The sequence below is a fragment of the Vigna umbellata genome, chromosome 3 (genome assembly GCF_029865625.1).
Source record: "Vigna umbellata cultivar VRB3 chromosome 3, Vumbellata_1.0, whole genome shotgun sequence".
Lineage (NCBI taxonomy): Eukaryota > Viridiplantae > Streptophyta > Magnoliopsida > Fabales > Fabaceae > Vigna > Vigna umbellata.
Window position 1 is genome coordinate 21,427,441 of NC_142167.1, and position 21,009 is coordinate 21,448,449.

General features: G+C 32.4%; 2 protein-coding genes across 2 annotated transcripts; one reads left to right on the top strand and one right to left on the bottom strand.

Moving 5' to 3' along the window:
* Nucleotides 1-740: 740 nt before the first annotated feature.
* On the bottom strand, nt 741-5,710 carry LOC124829538 (hexokinase-3-like). The gene is made up of 9 exons (XM_047303066.2): nt 5,194-5,710; nt 3,672-3,822; nt 3,382-3,564; nt 2,895-2,969; nt 2,244-2,399; nt 1,995-2,093; nt 1,794-1,921; nt 1,463-1,544; nt 741-1,370 (listed from the first exon to the last, which is right to left on the bottom strand). The coding sequence occupies exons 1-9, from the start codon at nt 5,463-5,465 to the stop codon at nt 1,017-1,019; spliced, it is 1,500 nt and encodes a 499-aa protein (XP_047159022.1). The 5' UTR covers nt 5,466-5,710; the 3' UTR covers nt 741-1,016.
* A 5,320-nt stretch (nt 5,711-11,030) lies between these two features.
* Nucleotides 11,031-18,118, top strand: LOC124829537 (beta-adaptin-like protein C). The gene is made up of 15 exons (XM_047303065.2): nt 11,031-11,308; nt 11,916-12,113; nt 12,490-12,603; nt 12,764-13,014; nt 13,436-13,571; nt 13,654-13,833; nt 13,962-14,054; nt 14,578-14,789; nt 14,920-14,983; nt 15,058-15,237; nt 15,895-15,987; nt 16,303-16,694; nt 16,968-17,157; nt 17,239-17,442; nt 17,569-18,118. The coding sequence occupies exons 1-15, from the start codon at nt 11,222-11,224 to the stop codon at nt 17,866-17,868; spliced, it is 2,694 nt and encodes an 897-aa protein (XP_047159021.1). The 5' UTR covers nt 11,031-11,221; the 3' UTR covers nt 17,869-18,118.
* Nucleotides 18,119-21,009: the final 2,891 nt, after the last annotated feature.

A 21,009-nucleotide genomic window follows, 5' to 3' on the forward strand; every position in this document is an offset into this window, starting at 1 on the left:
TTCATGCGACAACAACTGCTACAATTCAATTAATTAAGTTTAGTAAAAAAAACTCATTCTGTTAATCAAATTAGGATTTTGGATTTGGATTGTGTGTAGAGGTTTATACTTATAAAATATACCAGAATCTCTTAGCTGCTTAGGCTTATAATTGTGAATAGCATTTATATCAATAAGTGCTTTCTTGTCATACCATATTTTAGAATTTATACTTCAGGAACTTTCCTTGAAAGAAAATAAAATGAAAATAAGTGTAGACAAGTTGTTCCAAATTTAAAATTGATTATACTATTTTAGAAGGAAAAATAAACTTAAAATAAGCTACCGGTTTTGACATCCTGCAAATTATTATTATAATATTTCTGAAATTTGTAAAATTTCAGAAAGTTACCGAAAACAAAAGTACTTGTAATAATAATTAGAAAACATGGGTAAAAGAAAAATGCACACCAAAAATATAAATTATCGTTTGAAAAATATAAATTGAAATTATCGTTTTGCAAAATCGTTTCTATCGCAACAACTGCTATTCATATACTTAATAGCTTTGTAACATAATTTCATTTATATACTTAATAGCAAAATTGGACTTTCTATTATGGTTAATGCTCATAAAAATTGGATTCTCAAATTATCAAATTATTTTAAAATCACTCGTAATAATTTCAGAAACTGCATTGTGGCAAGCCAGAAGCAACAAAGTAGTAATAAACGCAAATCCTTTGGTGAATTTCATAACATAAGAAACAACACTTATTTATTTGTATTTAATAAACAAATTCTTGAAAAATTAACGTCTATTTAATAAACAAACATTTCCAAACACTCCCTAAGCCATTAATCATCTAATAATAAACAATTGACAAGAATAATACTGATTCATCTTAACAAAGAATAGACACAACCTTCCTTTACACAGATTTAAAAGAGGGAAAATTTTCCTTCTGATTTACAGAATTATATGTATACATATAGAATATATGTATATACTTATAGCAAGTCCTACTGTATCCACATCATAGGAATGAATGCGAGGCAGCAAGCAGCGCTGCTCCAACGCCTGATCCATCTTCAGTGACCTTAAGAATTACATGCTTGGCAATATCTTCCCCCAATATTTCGTTCAAAGCTTCATACAAATACTCCCTAAACAATGTATAACTAGAATATAAACCTCCTTCAATTGCAACAACTGTTCTTTTCATTTTCACATCACTTCTACGTCCACTTATGATGCCACCACTTCCATCCCTACCAATCTTCTTCAAGATACCAACAATACCAGCAGCTGCCAATCGTGCAGCTCTGCGAGTCACCACATCACAAACCTTCACCACAACTTTTCTTAACTTCAAAGGAACATCAGGAATCTGAGACCGCACAACCCAACCATATGGAATGATTGTTAGATTTAGAGGGTTTTTCAGGACAAAATATATGGTGTCATGTCAGATTTGTTTACCTCAAGGATGTCTCTGAGGATTCTTGCTACTTCTCTCAAGTCGGGAGAATCATCCTCGTGCATAGCAGCCATCATAGGAGTCCTGAAATAGCACAAGGAACATTTAAAGTTGTCAATGTGAAGTCCGTTCCAGAAATGAAAACAAAACTTGAGAATGTCAACTGAATTGATCCCTCCACCTCTGCGATAATACATAGCAAATTCACTTTTCTAGTTTATATAATAGATCAACCACATATGATTGGGAGAAGAAAAATAAATGAATAATTGATTAACCACTTATCAAGAGCGTAGAGTTAGTTGATCGAGCAAAGATGGATACGATACACACCTCAGCGTAAAGGGCATATTAAGCTTGGAAGAAACAGGTCCAAACATATCTGACTCTAGCGACATCCTTAAAATGACTCTCCTCACAATGTCACCAAGATACATTCCTGATATCATTTTCTCAAAACCCTACATCAAGATTACCAAAATCTTGTGAGTCATCTTGAATCAAGCAAGAGGATTCATGAGCAGCAGAACCAACCTGTTCATTTGGATTAGGGCTTTCGGAGTCTAAATCAATATCATATGATGTTCTTGGTAAATGAGATGACCAAAAATTTCCCCATTCCATATTTACAACCTAATAAACGGGACGGGTTATAATAAGTACAAAACAATAAAAGAAAGTGAAAATGAAAAGCAAAAGGAATACCATATATCGTGATGAAAGAATTATAATAAGTACAAAACAATAAATGAAAGTGAAAATAAAAAGCAAGAGTAATAATACCATGTATCCTGATGATGTAAGATGACCTTGACACTTTATAATAGCATCAACCCGTTCCAAATAGCAAGCATTGGTACCGGTGCCAATTATCACGGAAGCAACTGTATCTGAGTCATGATAATGTCCAAGAGCCAGTGTTCCCACAGTATCATTGACCTGATCAATATAAACACAAGATCATATTCCAAATAACGCATCGAAGCCAAAAGGGTTCATTATATATGACAGTGCACACTTATAAATTTTAGGGACTTAAAAACCATCTCTAAATTAAAACACAACAGGGGGAAACCTATTTGGTTCATTACCATAAAAAAGTGAATTTCTAGTAAGCAGAACACATAAAGACAACTTATATGAAATAATATATGGTTGACTCATATCACCCAAAAAGTCATCCAGGAATACGTCGGTAAAACCTCCAAACGAGTGGCAGCATAGATATTAACCTAATGGTTAACAGTTAAAAAAATTCAGGTATCTTGTAAGAACATAAAGTACATCCTAGAACAATCTAATTTATCAAAGGAAGAAGTGATATGGGAAATTGACCCAACTTGCGTAAGAGTGAGAAAAAGGATAGAAACAAATTTTGGTGGTATAAACCCGATTTAAAATGATCATTATCAGGACAAAGAAAGACTTCCTTACCAAGGCAGCAACCCGCATGTCTAGTCCCTTTCGTATCAATGCTTCCTGCAAACAAGCAGGAACATCTACTCCTACCTGAGGCAAACAGTTTTTGCACAAAGTATTTGTTAAATTACTCAAATCTTTTTGATAATTACTTCACTATACTGAACGACCAAGTGTAACTTGAATGATTTAACCTATCTATTTTGTAACTTGTGAAAGACGAAGCAAGTGCACAAACAATAATCGATACTGCTTAAAAAAAAGAGGGTACTTCAGATCTAAAAATAAATGCAACGATATAAATAAAAGGTGCTACAAAATTAAGTCCCTCTTCTTTGAATAAACAAACACGATTCGCCATCTAAGTTAGTTATAAAGTAACAAAGCCTAGACAAAGTTAGTGATCAAGTTCTACCATGAATAATAAACATAAACCCCTTCTTTTCATAATGTTTAAATAGAAGCTTCTCATTTGAAATTGCTTGAAAGCCGAAGGACTAACCATATCTACAATGGAAAAACCTTTTGTCCATTTAATTAAAATGCCTGAAGAAACTGACGTTTGTTTCACAGGGAAAGAAAATGTGAATCCAAGTTCCCTTCTTCTGTCAAGTGAAAGCTCAGAACCGTCTCCTTCTTTCTCGATGAATTCCATTAAAGATGAAGCAATGAAATCAAAGAGATCCTGCATGAAGAAAAATCAATTACATTCTACTACATTAAAAGAACCCCCTTCCCCAAAGAGAAAAGAGAAAGCCAGAGAAACATCACAAGGGTAGAAGATTATGTCACCTTGCTTGTGCTGGTCATTAGATGTTGAGGGATGGCTTGTCGCTCTACTTCATGTTCCAAAACAGAGGATTGTTGATCGTGTAAATGAACCCGCAAAACCCTAAAATTTGTACCCCCAAGATGTAGTGCATAATATGTCCCTTTCTCAGTCCTGATCAAAGAATAATATGAATATAACATCTCAGTATTTAATCCATGCAATCATCAAACATGTATGTGGATACAGACAAATATACTAATCAACACTAAATGTGTAAATCAGTTAAAAAGTCATGATCAAACATGTTGATAACATGTAAACATCACCTTCTGTAACTAAATAAAATGATAAGCGGAAAAAGTAAACATGTAACATCACCTTCTCTAACTAAATAAATGATAGCAAAAAAGAACACTTGATGCTCATAGCACCATTTCTAGATTCCATGGGTAAATCTTGACCCAGACTTCTAGTAATGCACAAGAATTTAGGAACCATTTCTTTCGGCAATTCTTTCTTATAATTTTAGAATTTAGGAACCATTTCCAAAATTTTAAAATCATGCCATAATATGAACTGAAAACCTGAGTTGACCTATTCTAAAATTATAAGAAAGAATTGCCGAAGAATAAGTCCAAAAGTTAAAAGTAAAAATCGGTCATAATATACTAGCAATGTCAAAGGATACTAATACCACATAAGTCAAGGGCGGGAGACATTTACAAATGTTAATATTTCAAAACGATATACAATGAAATATATATATATATATATATATATATAAAATAAAAGAGAAAAAGAAAAAGAAAAATATTTAGCCCCTGAAAATATCGTATCTTTCAATTAATTGTGTTTCACTCAATGAAATTATAAATAATCTTTTCTTTCTCTCCCCAATTAAAAATATACATGATTTTAGTTTGAAGACAAACTGTGTTTACAAAAGTAATGAAATATCGCTGCCAGAATTTTTGAAAATTTCAATCTCCATCTTATAGTTCTAGATATTAAAGTCATACTTTTAAAATTCTGACAAATTAAAATAATTCTTTCAAGTTGGAGACAAAAGCCAACTTGTTCCCAATTTTCGGTACTAAAAGATTTTTTATTTTAGTATTTATACAAAATTTATCTCTTTTAAGTACCTACACTCAACAAAATAACGAAATTTTAATTTCTTGTTAATCATGTTTTTATTTTAGTTGACGAAAGATGAAAAATACATTATTTTATTAAATATAAGGATTAAAAACAAATAAATAATTATAATACAAAGACATATTTAACCTAAAAAAGAATTGATAATTTTTAGCACTAAATTGAAATAATAATGCTACAGTAGGAGCAATTAGCAATGATGATAATAATAACAAAAGACAGGAAAGGAACCCGAAAACATTCTACTATTGTAGAAGTGTACATGCTCCAATCAAACATTGACAAGTTAACAAAACCATTCCCAGTGGCACAAAGAAAACATGAGAAAGCGAGTGCGTGTGATTGAATGAGAATGATGCAGAAAGGAATTAACGATTAGATTACCCATCAGGGAGATTATGAACATAGGTGAGAAGCATTTTGAGCTTTGAACCACCTTCTGAAGCCAACCCTGCGTGCATCTCAATCGCCATAGCATCCACCACTTGCCTCAGCCTCTCAACAGAACTTTCACACCCTTCCTCAACCTCCCTCAACACTCTCACCACTCTCTTCCATTTCCCCCTGCTCCTCATTCTCCCTCCAACCGCCACCGCCGCCACTGCACACGCCACCGTCGCCAAACCCACCGTTACTCCCACCACCACTCTCCCCATTCCCCCTGATCAAATCAAACCAAACTACATCCCACCAAACGTCGCCGTTTCCACACGCACGTCGTCTGCCTCTCCTCCACCTAATCGAAGCAAACCAAGTCAAGCTCCGCAGCTGATAGCATTACGCTTCGGCAACCAGACGCCGGCGACGGTTACCGGAAAAGTGGAGAATGAATGAAAGAAAGAAAAGAAAGAAAAGAAAGAAAGAAAAGAAAGAAAGAGAAGAGAGACGCGGCGGCTTCGCAGCACTATTTAAGCAATTAGAATGAACACATGTGGCATGGAAATGACATATTTGTCCTTGATTCCTTCCAAAATTTCGGATTTCTCCTCCAAACTCTTCTTTCCAACTTTGACTTCCGCTCTGGCCTGTATCTTTCTCATTCGCTTTTCTTCTCTTCTTTAAATAATCATCATTACAAAAATAATCCAGTCATATTTAACTTAAAAAGACGAAATAATTTAAATTACTGCTTTAATATGATATTAATGATTATTAATGACCACTCAAAACAAATAGTAAATATTCACGCGGTAATTACAATACTACATTCAATAATTGCCAACGGATATAGTTAACATTCAATAATTTCTTAAATGTCTCATATTTTTAAAATATTTACAGAAATTTCTCTTCAAAAATATACTATAATGTAGCAAACAAATTGATGTAAGATTTTTAAATACTCGAGAGATTTTTTAAGTATAAAAAAATAGAAAAATTAATAAAAATTTCTGATAGCTTCGCAAAGTCGGTAATGACGAAAGACAAACGCTAAGTAAAATCTTTCGTACAAAGGTTAAAGAAAAAATTAAATATTGGCATTAATGTGTATATTTATTGATTGATTTTATAATATGAATTTTAAAAAAATAATACTTTTATTTAAAATTTCTCAAACCATGATCAAATTTAATTTTCTGTTTTTTTATTGTATAATTTTATAGTAAATTATTACTTTGTTGCGACAGGGTGTCACATGAAATAACACTAACATTTTCACGCTGCTTCATTATTTTGTCTAACAGAATTCCTTCAACAAACTCAAAAACCGTTTATGACACAACCGTTTATGACACGGTTCTCGCATTGACCAGTTTCATCATTTGTAATATAGACAAACAATGCTCTTAAAAATTAAATTAAAAACTACTACCAGTAATCAACCTTGGATTTCTCATTCACGTTATACTAATTTAATCATTTAAATTTAATAGTTTAGTTTATTATATTTAACGTACTATATAAGTGGTTTACAAAGTGAATAAAAGGATGAATCATAAATTATTTATCTATACTATAATGAAAAATAATCATGATTGATTTATGTAATTTCACTCATTTATCTTTAATATAAGACAAATTCGCTTAAAGGATGATCACTGCTGACACTATATTTGGTTAAAGAAAAAAAATAACCAATATTATATGTTATTTTTTCTATTAAAAGTACATACAAGAAAAGGAAAAAAAAAGTTAGTTTTAAGAAACAAAATTTAAACATTTTTTATTGTCATTTCTTCATTTAAACAAATAAAGTATAAATACGAAATATATTCAAACAAACAAAAAAAATCATTTAAAATAAGAATAAGTGCTGTTAGGAATTCATAATATTCACGTGTGCTTCATTCTGATTTTCATGACATATCTGAGAACTTCATGACTTTGTAACTTTTTTAAAACTAGAAAGGAAAAATAAACTATATTTTATGTCATATTAGTTATTGTTTTTAAATAAAAATACGGGATATATAATTTTGGGATGATTACAATTTATACTTCTTAAATAAATATATTTATAAAAAGAAGATAAATATAAAAAATCATTTAATGGAGTCTTATTATTTTCTACTCATTTAAGATTAAAAAAAATTGTCCAAAACAAATATAGATGATACTAATTTCTTTCTGCATCTTCCATACAAAGTATTTAATGTTCAAATTCGATATCGTACCAAAAAATCTTAAACAGATTTATTCAAATTCACGCGGTATTTATTTAAAAATATGATATTCTTCTTTTTTAAATAAACTTTCACCATTTTCTTTTTATAGTTAAATTATTATTCCAACTTCCGGATTACCGACAAACCCTTTGACAGAATATTATCGTCAACGAACGTTCAAATTCAAAGGAAGGGTAACACTGTAAATAGAGAAGGTTTTCAGGGTATTTTGGTCAGTTTGATGCATACAGTACACTCGTGTTATGGTCCCAACCTCGAAGAGGACGAGATTTTTTTTATTACTATTTTATATTTAAAAATAAAAAATAAGAATAATTAATTAGTTAGGAGTACATAAAATAGGTAAATAAGATTGAGAGTGTTTGTTGAAAGCGAAAGGAAGTAAAGAGAGAGAAGCTACGACGGTGGCTCCGTATTTGGATTCGTACCATGCCAGCTGGCTTCAGCTAAGTCCAGCTGTGCTGTTTGCTGAGCTGTCCACTGACGCATGCACGACTAAAGCTAAACACACGCATCCATCCTTTTTATTTATTAATATTATTATAACCTATAAATAAATATAATATAATACTAACATTACTGTCACCTGCTTTTTTTATAAACATTAATAACAAAAATCTCCAAAAATTTATAAATCAATTTAGATAATAATGTTTTTGTGATTAATGTTAAAAAAAATTAAAACTTTAATTCACAAATTAATAATATTTTTTTATTTATAATAAAAATTGTTTTAAATGTAAATACTTTTTAATTTATAAATTAGTCATTACAATAATCTCTAACATTAATTGTTATTTAATAACTTTTTTTAATAATTATATTATACAAAGATCACACTATGTAAATTTAAAAAAAATATATTTATTGTAACAATAATTTAAATTCATAAATAAAAAATAAAATTATAAAAATAATAAAAAGTAAATTTAATTAATATTTATTACGTCAATTTATCTAAATAAATTGATTTATTCATAAATTATAATTTAATAATTAATGGCTTATTATTTTACCAAACACTTTTAACCTATGATAAACTAGCTTATGAGTCTGAAACATAGCTTATCAAAAACTAGTTTAATTACCATGTAAGAAAGTTTTACAAAAGAAAATGTCCTGAACATCGAATGCAAAATCTATTGAAGTTAATTTAGATTTATTGATCACGCGGATTACTTCTAGTTCAGTCTAAAATAATAATGTGAACATTTTGTTAATTATTTTTATAACGATGATATTTAAAGAAATAATAAATATTCTGTACATAAAATCATAAAAAACAGTATACCATGACAATTAAATGTTATATTATTATCATATAAAAAAGTACTATTTGTAAAACTCTTTTAAATGTAAAACAGTTATTTTTAAAAGAACAACAAATTAAGTTGTTTTAGAAAAACAGAAATACATCTTCTCTTTTCCAAGTCTTTTCTCTGTAATCTTACTCTTTTGTTTTAGTCTATAATCTTATTCTCTTGTTTTAGTTTTAAGTTATAAAATTTGATAAGAACATCATTTAAATGAATTATCTAATATATGAATTGTCATTATCCTTATATGTAAGGTATCTTAAAGATTTATATGTAGTGTATATGTAAATTTACTGGTACAATAAAAACGTCTCTATTGAGAAATTCAAAACTAGTAATAAACTCTAAAACAAAATAAATATACTCACTCGATACTCAGGTCATTTAATCAAAATTTTAATACAAATCATATACCACTCTTAAAGAATATGAAAATCATTAAAATCTTTGTTTAAACTAAAATTCTTACACTATATAGAATTTTAATTACAAAGTTTAATATGTTGATAATGCAATCTCTGACATTTTCACACACCATAAAAAGAGACATAATTGATTAAAAATCACTTTAGTGTTATTAGACCTCGCAATTGAATTATTTTTATCCATATGAACCTTGTTTATGTGATCTCTAATCACAAGGGTTGAATTTGTTTGCGAGTAGCTTAAATCTCATTCCTCTAAATGTTTTTAACATCATATTTCTTCCTAGGGATTTTGTCAAAAGATCTGTTAGATTCCATTTTGATTTCATATAATTAATGAAAATTAGTCCACTCTATTCTTTATTAGCTATTTCATTATATTATTTCTCAATTGCATGTCTTTTATTTCAACTGCATTTTTCATTTTTTTTATAGCTATTGTCAATTGAAAATCATAATGTTTTGACATGGATGGGGTTAGTTACATTCCTAATGGAATGTTTGTTAAAAAGTTTTTCAATTGTTCAACTCACTATCAGTCATCTCAAGAGCAACAAACTCAGATTTCATTGTTGATATTGCAATAATTGTTTATCAGACTTATCTCCATGTAATCACACCATTCCCAATTTTGAATAGATAACCAGTAATGAACTTTATCTCGTCTGAATCAGAGATTCAGTTAACATCACTGTACCCTTATAGTACAACGGGAAATCCATATATTCAATGATGTAATGCATTGAACCTCTTAAAATCTTATAATTACTCCAAATGCATATTAATATTCTTAATTAGAATATTAAGTGTATCTTATAAATCTACCTAGTGTCAACAATGTCTTATATTCAATTAAGATTTATTATTTTTTATTGAATTCAGTCTCTTTTTTTTCAAACGCAATGTAACAATTTTATTACTTTCCAAATTAAAACCAAATTTAACTTTTATATAAATACTATAACGATATTTTTATTAAAATTCACATTTTTATTAAATATTTTTAAATCAATAGTTATACTATTATAACATAATTATTAGATTTATGTTTTGTTTTTACTGTAAGTTAAAAATAGGATTATGGTTGATTTACAAATAACGAAAAAGTTTTCTTCTTAACTCTAATTAATCCTGTCTTTTTAACACAATGAAGAATTACATAAATCTAATAATTATACTATAAAAATGAATTTTAACAAAGATATCACTGTAATGTTTTACTAAAAATTAAATTTGGTTTCAATTTAAAAAAAAAACAAAAATATTTTATTTTAAAAAAGACAAAATTAAATCAAAATAATAAATGTACCAGCCAGTTGAATATAAAACACATGACATTATTATCATAACATAAAACGATATTAACTAACTTAATATGTGCAATTTTTAAATCAAGAAAAAAAATTACAAACCAAAGTAAAAAATCACGCACTAATACGTATCCAAATCCTATTAACTATTTAAATAGTCTTAAGGAAAAAAAATTGATAAAATTAACAAAAATTAAAATCTTATTAACTAAAAAGACACATTAAATAAACTAATTAAAAATAAAATTTAAATTAATATTTAAGCATATATTTTATTATCCAAAACCTTTTCTTAATGTGACATTATAAATATGGTATTTTTTATGGCTTTATACAATATCGACGTTATAGTTATATTTAACAACCTGAACTAAAACCAAGGAAAAAAAATCATAGAAGATTAATTTCAAAAATTAAAAATAAAATCGAATAACTCCTCTTTCATGGGAAAAAAATTAAAATTGAACCAACATTATTTTATTTTATTTACTATGAACCAACGTTATTTTATTTTATTTACTATAAGGAAAAGTTTATTCTGACGTGCCATGGTAGGCGTTCCCCGAACTTAACTCTGAACAGTGGGTAGACGACGACACCGTTTTGGATCTGTGATACCGAAGCAAGCACAGTTCACCGATCCAAGTATTGGTTTTGCAACGTTTTCTTGGCGAGACGAATCAGTTCAACGGGAACTGGGGAAGAGGAAGGAGTAGGTTGCAAAGTGAGAGAAGATGAGTAGAAACGATTCCAAGTACTTCTCCACTACTAAGAAGGGTGAAATCCCTGAACTCAAAGAGGAGCTAAATTCTCAGTACAAGGTATTCCATTCTCCAGATCCATTCACAGTCTTTCCTTTTTGTTCCCGATTATCGTTTCTACATCGCATTTTTGGATTCTTCGCCCGATCCCTCGCTCTGCATTTTCGATTCCTTTCAGTTTGAGCTTCAAATATCAGAGAATTCGCCAATACGTAAATAGTAATTGGATGGGTAACAATATTCCGATTTGTTTAAATGTTGGTCGAGATTTTAATTTAGTTATCTTCATTTATGTTTGAAATTTAGTGTTTCAACTTAAAACTTCAACTACGATGGGTGGCATTTACTTATTAAACCATGGAGCCTTTTGCTCTGTTAATGTTCCTGTTTTCATTTACGAATTTTATTGTTAGCGTGTTTGAGTTTTGTATCATTCTATCAGTTGTCACTACCAAGCATTCGATTGGGTATTAATATATTGCGTTGTTGTGGTGGTAAGATTTGTTGATTTTCTGACTGACAATTGGTCGTATGGAGATTGCTATTTTGCTGTTTGGAGTTTGTGGACATGTTTTCTTGGACGTTTTTCGCTCTCTTTTGTTGCCATGGTTGAAAATTGCATGGTAGAGGGCACGGGAATCTTAATTTATTTTTCCTTGTTTAATAGGATAAAAGAAAAGATGCAGTGAAAAAGGTGATTGCTGCTATGACAGTTGGGAAGGATGTCTCTTCATTGTTCACAGATGTGGTGAATTGCATGCAAACAGAAAATTTGGAGCTGAAAAAATTGGTTTACTTATACCTGATAAATTATGCAAAGAGTCAGCCTGATCTTGCTATACTTGCTGTAAATACATTTGTGAAGGTAAAAGCCGGAATTCTACTTTGTTTGTCTTTCTCTCTCTCTCTCCTGTAGTCTTATTGTATTGTTTCTTTTGTTATTATCTTGTACTGGTTTTGTATTGCTTTCATGGTCTGTCTTCACTATATTCCCTATTCCCTCCCCATCTTGAGATCCTAACTTTTCTACTATATGTTTTAAATTGTGTAATTCATTTCAAATGCTTGTTCATTAACCCAAAGGATGGTCCCAACACTCCAACCGATATGTTTTTTAGAAAATTTAAATAATAGATTATAACACTCGTTTACTGAATATTGTTCTCCCTGTCTCTCTGTGATGGAAGCAATCTGGATTTGTGTGTGTGTGTTTCAATTTCTTTTTATAAAATGATTTGCAGGATTCACAAGATCCAAATCCTTTAATTCGTGCCTTAGCTGTACGGACAATGGGCTGCATTCGTGTTGATAAGATTACTGAGTATCTATGTGATCCCCTTCAAAGATGTCTAAAGGTACTCATGCAGTGTTGTTATATTTTGCACCTGTCTACTATTGAGTTTGAAAGTTGAACTATTTTCGATTTCTTATTGTATTGATCAGAGTTACAGTATGTTTTTAGAACCATCTATTTGCTACCCCTACTTGTATCAGCTGTATGTGATATGTTGACAGGATGACGATCCATATGTTCGTAAGACAGCAGCCATTTGTGTTGCAAAGCTTTATGATATAAATGCAGAGTTGGTTGAGGACAGGGGTTTTCTGGAATCTCTGAAGGATTTGATATCTGATAATAATCCAATGGTGGTAGCTAATGCAGTGGCAGCACTTGCTGAAATTCAGGACAACAGTAGTAGACCCATCTTTGAGCTCACAAGTACCACACTCACAAAGCTCCTCACTGCTTTAAACGAATGTACAGAGTAAGTTGCGTTTTAATGATTGTTATCAGAATTACAAACTGAAAACACTGTTGGGTTTTAGCTATATGGCAACTTCTCTTCGTCTTGAGCAAGAGTGCAAATAGTAGTTGGTAAATTCGGATGAGCAGCTGATTAGTTATGATTTTGTTTCATTAGGGCAATATATGTTAACACTGTATTTTTTCATGTGGATTATAGTTATTAGAAAATGGCGGGGGGTAGTCTCCATAAAGGTGTGAGAGAATCTCTTGTATCATAAGACCGAAAAGTATCACTACTTTATTTTGTCATCTTGAGTGTGCAATTTATCAGTCATTGCTTTAGTTGTCATCATCTTGATTTTTCCTTATTGGTCTTTGAAGTTTGATATCATATATGATTTATTAAATGTAACATAACTTGCTTTTACTTAATGTATCAGATGGGGTCAAGTTTTTATACTGGACGCCCTTTCTAGGTACAAGGCAGCTGATGCTCGTGAGGCTGAAAACATTGTAGAAAGAGTTACACCGAGATTACAGCATGCCAATTGTGCAGTTGTACTATCGTCTGTTAAGGTATTTATTTCTGTAACTTTTATCTTGTTACCATATATATTAGTGTTAATGCTTCAGAAATCACATTTTGCTGGCTTTTCAGATGATCCTTCAACAGATGGAGCTCATCACCAGTACTGACGTGGTTCGGAATCTATGTAAAAAGATGGCTCCTCCTCTTGTGACATTGCTCTCAGCAGAACCTGAGATACAGTATGTTGCCCTGCGGAATATCAATCTTATAGTACAAAGAAGACCGACAATTCTTGCTCATGAAATTAAGGTATTGGTCCAAGATTTAATTTGTGAACTTGTCAGTTATTTATAATATAGTTGAACACCGGTGAAGAACTTCTGTACCCGATTGTGGAGGATGCTGTCATTATGGAGCTGTTCTTACTCTGTTTGTAGGTGTTCTTCTGCAAGTACAATGATCCGATCTATGTGAAAATGGAAAAGTTAGAAATCATGATAAAACTTGCTTCAGACCGAAACATAGATCAGGCAAGCTTTACTTTCTTTTAGTTCATATGTCCCTTCCCCTGTAATTTTTTTTTATTTGGTAAAAGGTTATTTCTACAGTGTCTAACTAAAGATGTCTTTAATGATTTATCCTAATTCCATAAGAATCTCTTGCCAATTTTAGCTACTTTTTTTTTGTTGGTAGTTTTGTTGTGGAGGATAATTTATCCTTGTTTTCTTTGTGCTCTCTACTGAAATTTCCTTTTCTATTGAACAAGAGGTTATCCTATTCAATAGTGAAACTCAGATTTCCTTCATTTGTTTGGTACAGAATTATAACCTTTTCATGTGCATATTCATGTAATTTAGTCAATCTATTTTCGCCTTGTAAAATTTACCCCCCTCCAATGTAAAACTCTTTAATCTAACAATCATGATTCACTATAATCACTCATGATGGATTTGTTGTTGTAAAACTTGTGGTCCTACAGCTCTATTCTATTTGGTAAATTTTATGTGTGGTCAGTTTTAATTTTTATTAACCTTTAAATTACAATATTGGCAGGTTTTATTGGAATTTAAGGAATATGCTACTGAAGTTGATGTAGATTTCGTTAGAAAAGCAGTTCGTGCAATTGGTCGTTGCGCCATCAAATTAGAAAGAGCAGCTGAAAGATGTATTAGTGTTTTGCTTGAATTGATCAAGATAAAAGTAAATTATGTGGTTCAAGAGGCTATCATTGTTATCAAAGATATATTTAGAAGATACCCCAACACGTACTAAATTTTTTTCTTATGTTTTTTTTTTGGATGCGGGTGGGGAAGGGCTGCGCAACAAAAGTTGTGTTAAGAGTTTATATTTATCACATTCAAACTTTGAAGTTTTGAATCTCTGTCGTTTTTGCAGCTATGAGTCCATAATTGCAACACTATGTGAGAACTTAGATACATTGGACGAGCCAGAAGCCAAGGTATGTTTCTTTATGTGCCTTTATAATTTCCTTCACGAATGCTTATGTTTTCATCCCTTTTCCTTCGAGGATAGGCATCAATGATTTGGATAATTGGTGAGTATGCGGAGAGAATTGACAATGCTGATGAACTTCTGGAAAGTTTCTTGGAAAATTTCCCTGAAGAACCTGCACAAGTCCAACTACAATTGTTGACAGCTACTGTGAAACTTTTCCTCAAGAAGCCAACTGAAGGTCCACAGCAGATGATTCAGGTCCTGCCATATAATGTTTGTTTTGTTCACATCTTGTTTTCTTGGTTCTTTCAATTCAAATGAATATCTTTGGTACTCTTTCTGCTGTTATCATTTATCTACTTTGATTCTCCCCAAGCTCCCATCCCATCTATGAATTATAGATTGGATTGATAACTGAGATATACTGAACTTTCTTTGGCAAAATCAAGTGGGAATACTCTTTACTGAAAATGAAAATCTATTCTTTCCTTTTCCTCTTCCTTCAAGTTGCGTATACAAAAGGACTACTTGTTTTAAATATCAGTTCTTTTGTAATTGAGATAATATTGAGATTCGTTGTTTAGATAATTTAATGTTTTTCTATTATCATCACCATCAACATCATCACTGCACACATGTTTTTTCCCCATGTTGTGGTTTACAATGCATTTTTATTTTCCAAAAATGAACTGTGACGATATTTAAGAGTGACTGTTTTAGATTTACATCTAAAACAATTCTTAAAATTATTGTAACCAAATCTGGAAGACAAGTCTAGCATTCTGTGATCACTCATCGATTAAGTTGTTTTTAAGAGCCTCCTTTAAATTGTTCATTAAAAATGTTGGCATTTGTTTCATGTTTATTCTTCTTATGCTGGTATACGAAGTTTCACTTTATAGTTAATCATCACAGGTTGTTTTGAACAATGCCACTGCTGAAACAGATAATCCTGATTTACGAGATCGTGCATACATATATTGGCGTCTCCTCTCAACTGACCCTGAGGTTTGTTTACTTGAATAAGAATTGTCTTTTTCTCTTTAACCTTTCCAGCATAGTCTCTTAAGGTGGATACCTGACTGAAGATTGGATAGTCAAGCTAAACTTATTTATTAGCTGTTTACTCTTCACAGAGACGTTCTTCACGTGTTTTATCATTCTTTGCAAAAGATTATGTATGCACATTGTGATTCACCATCTATCATTAACTAGATTTTAGTTCCTAACCACATTCAAATGATACTTTTTCCCCTTATTATTTTTATTTTCTTTTTGGGACACAAATTTCTAGTTTTAGATACCCTTTTTTATTTTCCCCAGGCAGCCAAGGATGTTGTGTTAGCGGAGAAGCCAGTGATAACTGATGACTCAAACCAACTTGATACCTCCCTACTTGACGAGCTTCTTGTCAACATTGCTACCTTGTCTTCTGTTTATCACAAGCCCCCAGATGCATTTGTGACCCGCACACACTCGTTAGCCCAGAGAACTGAAGATGGTGACTATCCCGAGGGAGATGAAATAGGGTATTCTGAGTCACCTGCGAATCCTGCTAATGGGGCTACTTCACCACCAAGTTCAAGCTATTCAGTGCCTGCATCTGTTGCACCGGCTTCACCTCCACCTAGTGCCCTTGTCCCCGATTTACTTGGGGATTTGATGGGCATGGATGATTCTGTTGTTCCTCTTGATCAGCCAACTAGTCCTGCCAGGTGAATGAAACTGGGAAGTAGATTGTGGTTTTACTTATGAAATTTCCTACCTAAATTAACTACGCCCCCTTAGAAGTGTTGCATTTACTCTCTTCTATGAATGAAGAAAAGATCATTTCCTTTGTACAGAAAGAGATTAATGATAATTTTTACAATGTCACGGTACTACTCAATGCTAAAACTTTTTCACGAGTTTGGAACAGTGTGACTGAAACTTTCATTACTTTGCATTTATGAAATCATGCTTAATTATACTTTTTGCCCCGCATGCAGACCTGCATTGCCTATTGTACTTCCCGCTTCTACTGGTCAGGGTTTACAAATCAGTGCACAGCTGACCAGGCAAGATGGTCAAATATTTTACAGTATGTTGTTTGAAAACAACACTCAAGTTCCACTTGACGGCTTCATGATTCAGTTTAACAAGAACACATTTGGCCTAGCAGCTGCTGGACCCCTTCAGGTTATTTTTGCCCAATTCCCATATAGTTTTACTTCCATACTTCTACCGAATAATTTCTAATAATAGGTTAATTACTTCCAGGTTCCACAATTACAACCTGGGACATCAACTAGAACATTCCTTCCTATGGTTTTGTTCCAGAACATGTCCCAAGGTCCTCCTAGCTCACTTCTGCAGGTTGCTGTAAAAAACAACCAGCAACCCGTGTGGTATTTTAACGATAAATTCTCATTCCATGTCCTTTTTACCGAGGATGGTAAAATGGAACGTTCTACTTTCTTGGAGGTATACCTTTTCATTGTTCTGATTCTTTTACACTATAATAAACTTATGATCTCTGTACATAATACGAAACTTTATCAAATTCTATAACTTTGTCACTTGTTAAGCTGATCACTATCTGTGTTACAGACTTGGAGGTCCCTTCCTGATTCAAACGAGGTTTCGAGGGACTTCCCAGACATTGTGGTTGGCGGTGTGGACGTGACCTTGGACCTGCTCGCTGCATCAAACGTGTTCTTTATTGCAAAACGCAAGAATGCCAACCAAGATGTGTTTTACTTCTCAGCTAAGATCCCTCGAGGGACACCGTTATTAGTTGAGCTTACCACAGTGGTCGGAAACCCTGGTGTCAAATGCGCAATCAAGACACCAAGCCCTGAAATGTCGACATTTTTCTTCGAAGCCATCGAAACTCTTCTCAGGAGCTAATATCATTATCATCGTCATTTCTTGTGTCATCAATTTTTTATTAATTTTGCTCATACATTGTTTTTGCTAGCATCTTTAATAGATATTCTGGACAGGGGTTGTAAATTCGAAAAAAATTACCCACTGATGCATAGCTGTGGCCATGTGGACAATGTCTGTTGAGAGGTTTGGATGGTTTGTAATATTGTGATTTGTTTGTAAAAACTATGATTACTAGATGCTATTAACATTTTTGTATTAGCGAGTGCAAGTTCTCTTACCAGCAAAGTTTCTTAAATTACATTCATCTCCATTTTTATTTTAAAATATATACTCCTCTCTCTCCCCTCCTATATGAATGTAAGTTATATTTTAATAATTTTCAATTAAAATAAATATCTTAACAGTGGTAAATAATTATTAAATATCTTCCAATGATATTTAAGCTTCTATTAAAGCTTCCAATATTCTACATAGTTTATTATTGATTTTAGTATTTTTAGAGAGTAAAGTGAGATTTGAATTGTTTTTATTATCAGCTCTAAAATTTTATATGGATTTATTTATATAATCCTTTTTTTATGATGTCAGAGAGTTGTCAATAAATTAAATTTGAATGCTAATACCTGAAGAGATTTTTCATGTAAATACTCTATTAAAATGAACTTAAATAGATAAAATTACTCTTTTTTTCTTTATAATAAAATTTATCTTTTAGTTTTTGTGACATCCCGATTATATAGAAAAACATATATAATAAAGACGTCATCATGCATAATATAGGAAAACAGTCAAGAGTTAGGATTACAGTCATCCTCAAAATAGTTTCAGAATTGAAACTTTAACAAAAGAGAAAGAGGTCCAAACTCTAAACTTAAAGATGAAAAATATTTCAAAATATCATCAAATGACTAAGAAATTACTAGGAAGCCTAAACTGCAACATTGTCGTCTTCTTCCAAAGTTGTCTCCAAGGAAACCTCCTCGCCATCTGCTCCCATCCAAGTAGATGATCATCGCAAAAGGAATCATACACAAACAAGCAAGGGTGAGCTAGGTATAAAAAGCATGTTATACAGTCACACACATAGTATGCATAGTTCACTCAAAACATGGTAAATGACATTACAAGACTTTGTTGCATTATAAACCGACTCATCCGGACTAAAATGATTGCCGAACTATGACAGGTTATGCACTCGTGGTAACCTCTACTGCTTTGCAAAGTCGTTGCCAATGGGTTCCACCCTACCACACTCACGAGGTTAGTCTGTTCCGCGCCCTGGAGCATACTGGAAGCCTCCAAGACTAGGACCTCTTGCTACTACTCACCACATGATTCAATCCTTTCTATTTGAGAATGATTGATCATTGTAGTTTCAGAAAAATCCCCAAGACTGAGCTACCATGCAATCATTCTACACACTACTAGGGCACCACCATGTATCCTCTCCTTGAGGATCATGGAATTACGTCCATGAACCATACTTGTTACACTTACGCCAATCACAACTTTGTTTCATACATACTTCCAAACTATAATTCACACACAATACAACATACCCTCAAACATGTTGCAAAATCAAGCCACCCAAATCAGTTATATAGACATACATACACCTTGGCAATCAAACAACATCAAACAGATGAGGAAAAATATGAAACTCACTGAACCAGGTCGCACAGCGCACCATGGTGCAAGGCAAGACAACAAAAATTCGCACAGTGCACCACCCTTTGTGCGCTGAGCGAATTTTCCTAACGGGGGGGAGAGCTTTTCAGCTAAAATTCGCATAGCGCACCACCCTTGGTGCGCTGAGCGAATTTTCCTAACGGGGGAAAGCTTTTCTGCAGAACAAAATTCTGAAAATTTCAAGCACTCAACACCCTAGAACTCGTTCTAGACCTCTTCCTTAACTTCTAATGATCCTAGATCGTAGTATAAGCCTAATTAAACTTGTCTATTTGATTATAAACATTATTAACATGATTCTAAAGTGATCAATATCCAACTTTTAGCTTAAAACTCCGATTTCATTAACCCAAGAACCCAATTTCAATTCTACCATTTTGAACATGACTTTACTCAGTTTTATGACCATAACCAGTTCTAATTGACTCATCCAAGCTAGTCAAACTGCCCAATTGCACTCAAGACCACCTATGCTCAAATTTACTACCTCAGTTCCTCTCAAAAGACCTAAAACAGTACTTCAGTAACTGTTTACTCATCTAACAAGGCTAACACATGATTTTCACCTCAAACACTCCTTGCTAACCCAATTGGTCATCAGAGAAGAATCCAACGTCTGAACGCATCAGACTCACGGTCGACGCCAGCACATATGACTAGTCACAACTGGATCAGATCAAAGCTGCTCTATGATTAGGGATGTGCCAACTCAGGTTTTTAGGATTCCTCTATCCTACCAACAAAGTACTCTCAACAAGTCATAATTGATTTATCTAAGTAACCCAAATTGTCCTATGGTATTCTAGACTCCAATTACCCAATTTCAATACCTCACTTCCCCTCACAGTAACCTAAAACAGTACATGTGTACCTACTTACTATCCATATTAACGATATTACAGAATTCTTACTCCAAACCTCTTTAACAAAATCAAGTACAGCCAACAAACTCATCCAAGTCAAATAATAATCAGCGCACCATTGTTACACAAATTTCACATTATCAACAAATGCAATTCAACATGCTCACCACCAAAATATAGTATAACAGTAAGACAATTCACTATTTATCAAACATGCACGTCATACAGCTCTTAAAAAAAATATAACTAGCTCCCCTTACCTGGGTTTCTCCAAGCACAACTAATTGAAACTGCCCTAACAGTACACTTCACAGCACGAGAACTCAACCTGGCCCTACAAACCACCAAAGTGGTGACATCAACAACTCTTAGAGCTTGATTTGACAGAAAATATGAAGACGAAACCCCACTAGCAACATGCAACTAGTAACGTTGCATGCCCTAGGCTCCAGAAACAGCGAAGGAAAGGGGAAAAATCACTTACCGGTCCAATCAAAAATATGATCGGGTCAAAAAGAAACCTTCGGTGTGGTGAACGCCCGAGCACCTTCAAATCCAAGATTGAATGGTTCAGTGAATGGAAATTTTTAGAGAGAAGACAGAGAGA